At 32.2% G+C, this 4,223-nt stretch overlaps 1 protein-coding gene across 1 annotated transcript; it reads left to right on the forward strand.

The window, feature by feature from the left end:
• The first annotated feature begins 443 nt into the window (after positions 1 to 443).
• Positions 444 to 2,467, forward strand: LOC108770390 (jerky protein homolog-like). The gene is made up of 4 exons (XM_018521959.1): positions 444 to 967; positions 1,067 to 1,770; positions 1,860 to 2,246; positions 2,321 to 2,467. Exons 1-4 carry the CDS (start codon positions 610 to 612, stop codon positions 2,465 to 2,467), a joined length of 1,596 nt encoding a protein of 531 aa, XP_018377461.1. The 5' UTR covers positions 444 to 609.
• The last annotated feature ends 1,756 nt before the right edge of the window (positions 2,468 to 4,223 follow it).

Below are 4,223 nucleotides of genomic sequence, written 5' to 3' on the forward strand. Positions count from 1 at the left end.
TTGGCGTATTCTTTTGAACTTGCACTATTCAGTGCAACCCATGGAACTCGTCCAGTGTTGGTGTGAACTGAGTGCGCACTGGTGCGCACTAACTTTTGTCCAATCGAAAACGCTATTAGTGTTCTATCATGTTTCGCCGTAACAACAAAATAGCGTAAAAAGCATATAGTGACTAGACAGAAACTGATGTTCAAGTGAAATGATATGATTGGTAGGCGCAAGTTACGCTTACGCACGATCCGCTGCATGGGACATCACCCTGAGAAATGTACATACCAGAGAGGGTACCTTATCCCTACCATTTCATACACACAACTCCTAGCAATCACCCGTAAAGTGAAGTTTCTGAACGCAGCCTTGGAAAGCACCCTACCTGAAGGGGTGCGTTCCGAGTTTCGCTTGAAGCGCATGATGCATCATTTGTCCTTGTTGTTCACCAAATAATAAAGAAGGATAAAACATATTCTTCATGCGTAACTCGAAACGCACCCTATGATTAAGCTGTAGGTAAAAAATTAGAGGTTATGTTTTATGGTATATGATTGAATAAATGTTAAGTATAATAATTAAGTAAATATTAAGTGATATAAGTATAAAAGTGATATAAAAATGAGTATAAAACAAGTAAAAAAACGTAAAAAACTCGAATATGTTGACTTGCCGACCAAGTTACAGGCTTTAGAGGAGGTGAACCAAGGTACCCCAGTGAATATTGTTGCCGAAAAAATTAATGTTCATAAAACAACAATAAAACATTGGATGAAAAATAAAGATTCTCTCCAAAAATGTCAACTAACTAACAATGATATAGGGAAAGGTGAAAAAACAATTAAAGGTCCAATCCATACTTCAATCGACAAAGCTACATGGTTATGGTTCCAAGAACACAGTATTACAGATTTACCAATATATGGTCCAACAGTAAAAATACAGGCAATGAAATTTTGGAAAATGTTTGGCAGTGAAGGTAATTTTAAAGCAAGCAATGGATGGCTTGATAAGTGGAAAGAACGCCACAAAATTAGAAGCAATGTTATGACCGGTATGTCTTCTTTAAATAATAAAGGTGCTGAAGAGTATAAGACAACTTTTTTAAATATAATAAAAAATGAAGATTTGACACCACATCAAGTCTTCAATTGCGATGCAACTGGGTTGAATTATAAACAAATTCCGAAAACAATATTAAGTGGTACTGGCAATAAATCTGAATCAGCAGGATTTAAAATTAAAAGAAAACGAGTAACTATCATGATTTGCAGTAATGCAAGTGGCACATTAAAATTTCCATTAGTATTAATAGGGAAAGATGCCAAACTACACGGTTTTAAAAGCTTAACTGTTCGGCCGGTAGTGTATAAAAGCCAAAAAAATACTTGGATGACAACACTGTTGTTTGAGGAATGGTTTAAGGAGCAATTTGTGCCACAAGTACAAAGTTTTTTGGAGAACATGGAATTACCACCCAAGGCAGTATTGTTCATGGACAATCGTGATGGATATTTGGAAAATTTATTGCATGATGAAATTAGGGTTGAATTTTTTCCCTCTAATACATCGCTTTTAATACAGCCCATGTATCTAGGGGTTTTTCAAAATCTCAAGACTTTATATCGAACCCATGTCATGTCTTTCTTTATCGATCAGTTAAATATTGGATCTAATCTACCAGTAGCTATGAAGAAACTTAGCATTAGAAATGTTACTTTTTGGATTACTGCAGCTTGGAATAAAGTCAGTAAATCTACAATATCAGAATCATGGAAGGCAGTAAGTAAAAAAATTTTCAATTTTTCAACTAATGCATACTTCTTTTTATTTATATTTAATAACTAATGCATACTTTCTGTTACTTTCAGTTATGGCCAGATATTTTAAAAGTTCTTGCACCTACTGATGACATTGAAATTATTGATGATGTTTGGCACCAATTGAGAGGTTATGAAGATCTTACTGTTCATTTTCATAATTTTTTAAAAGATCAGCTTAGTAGAACCACAGAATTAGTTACTGTTGAAGACTGGCTGAACTCCCATAGAGTTATGAGTGAAGACGAATGTTTAACTGATTCACAAATAGTGCAAATAATAAATGAAGAAGAAGCAAGAACAGTAATAGACGAAGAAAGAATACTAATACAGCAAAGAATAAAAGCAGTACTACAGAGTAAAGACAGTACAGCAGTAATAGAAGAAAAAAAGAGAAGTAAAAGAAAAACAAAATCAGAAAAAGGAGAAGCAGAAGATGTAAGTTTTTTTATAAGTAACAATATATAATCTAGATGGACCCATTATTTAATTAAAATTTTAATTATTTTCAGTTATGTGAAATGCTTGAAGATTCCATTCAAAAAGTGCAAATGTGTTTAGATACAGTGATTAGACATTGCAAGGGAAATCCCTACTACACTCAACAAAATTTAATCAATTTATATGAGATTAAAAATATTTTAAGGAATGAATCTTAAGGGGATGCTGGAGTGACGTTCGAAGTTAATCAAGGTCGATAGTACAGACTTTTTTCAATTCCAAATTCGACAATAGTGACATCTTTCATTCATTTCTTATACTTATTATATATCGTTTTGTCTCACTCAAACGCATTCATCTGTCCTTATCTAACATATTGCAACGCCGTCTCTTAGAAAGAGATCAACTAAAATACTGCTCGGTTTCATGGCTAAACAGTCATACATCGTCGATTTCTCACGCGCTAGACACACAATTTCGTTCCTTGCGCTAATCTTTTTATTTAGGCGTTAAAACTTAATTCTAAAGATACGACTGTATTCGTCTATTTATTCTACATGTGCTCCTGCCCTAATTTCGAGCATATAACGTGCATATAATTTTTTCACGAAGTAAATGTTGGTGAGCTGATAGCACATGGATACAGGAATCTGTAATTTATTATTTTTCCCAGTTTTGGACACAAAATATACCAGGAGCAGGTACATTAGCACGGATATTTCAATCGTGGAGAAGGAATTTTTATTCTGTGCAACTAATTCGAAGAACCGCGTAAGGAACATAAACGCTTGTTTTATCGGTAAAAAAGAAGACTCCAGCATCCCCTTAAAAAGCCAAAGATAAAATCAATTTTTAATTTTATATAGAATTATAGGTTTGAAGATTCTATTTTAAACTATTTATGCTTTTTAAATCATTTAGTCTACAAATATATAATATTGAAGATGGTTGTGATGTTACAAATCAAAATCAACAATTCATTTTTTTTTGTACTAAAAAAGTTTTAATTTCAAATTATGTATTATTTATTATTATCATATTGAGTGAATATTCCTTACTGACATTCTTTGCATAATCTATAATATAATTTTATTGCATTCAATTATTTAATTTTTTTTTACATACTTTTAATATTTTTTATTAAACTTATAAATTATACTTGTGAACTTTTATTCATTTTAATATAATAAAATTAATAAATAATATTTCAGACATTCATTTTTAATTATATTCCTATAATTTTTTCTTAATTTTTCTATTTAAATTTCAATTTAAATTATTTTTCATCATTTGATTATTTTTCCTACTATAGTAAATGTCATTAAACATTTTTTTTTGTTATGGCTTTAGCAGCGTCAAAGTCCAATGTATTTAACCTATCACGGGAATATTGATTACATACATGTATGGCTAGAAACCGTTAAGGCCGCAGGACACACTTTTGCATAACGCATAGTGCATAAACGAATCAACTAATCAGAATCTTTCCTTTCCTCTTGTTCCATGAAAAAGAAGAATTTTTATTGGTTGATTCCTTTATGCACTATGCATTATGCGTTATGCAAGATTGTGTGCTGCGGCCTTTAGGGTGCTGTCCCATGACAGTTGGATTTCGGAAAACGGAATCTCGGAAAAGTACTAGACCGGAAAATACTAGACTAGAATCAGAAGACACGGCAGTGTCTTGGCAAGTTAGCACGCGCAGTGATATACGCGTTGTGTTCGTTATAGTTCGTTACAGTTAAAAATTAATAATTGTTAATAAAATAATTATTAATAAATAATTTTTCGGTAAATATTGATTAATATATAAGTATTTATTGTTCCATTATATATAAATATGATTATTGTTGGGGATAATTTAATTCCAAGTTAGGCTGCGGTCTGATTCAGGGTCCGCGCACAAAGATGATCGCAACTGAGTCGTAGTCGTAAGTCGTTGTCGTAGGTCAACGCACAAGGATTTTACGTATG

This window comes from Trachymyrmex cornetzi, unplaced genomic scaffold (assembly GCF_001594075.2).
Source record: "Trachymyrmex cornetzi isolate Tcor2-1 unplaced genomic scaffold, Tcor1.1 scaffold1269, whole genome shotgun sequence".
Taxonomy (NCBI): domain Eukaryota; kingdom Metazoa; phylum Arthropoda; class Insecta; order Hymenoptera; family Formicidae; genus Trachymyrmex; species Trachymyrmex cornetzi.

Bases quoted from the DNA above. Each gene is read 5' to 3' on its own strand.
- LOC108770390 (XM_018521959.1), top strand. From the start codon at position 610: ATGAGTATAAAACAAGTAAAAAAACGTAAAAAACTCGAATATGTTGAC. The intron at 968-1,066 runs GTAATTTTAAAG...TAAATAATAAAG, and splicing joins GAAAATGTTTGGCAGTGAAG to GTGCTGAAGAGTATAAGACA. The intron at 1,771-1,859 runs GTAAGTAAAAAA...TGTTACTTTCAG, and splicing joins TATCAGAATCATGGAAGGCA to TTATGGCCAGATATTTTAAA.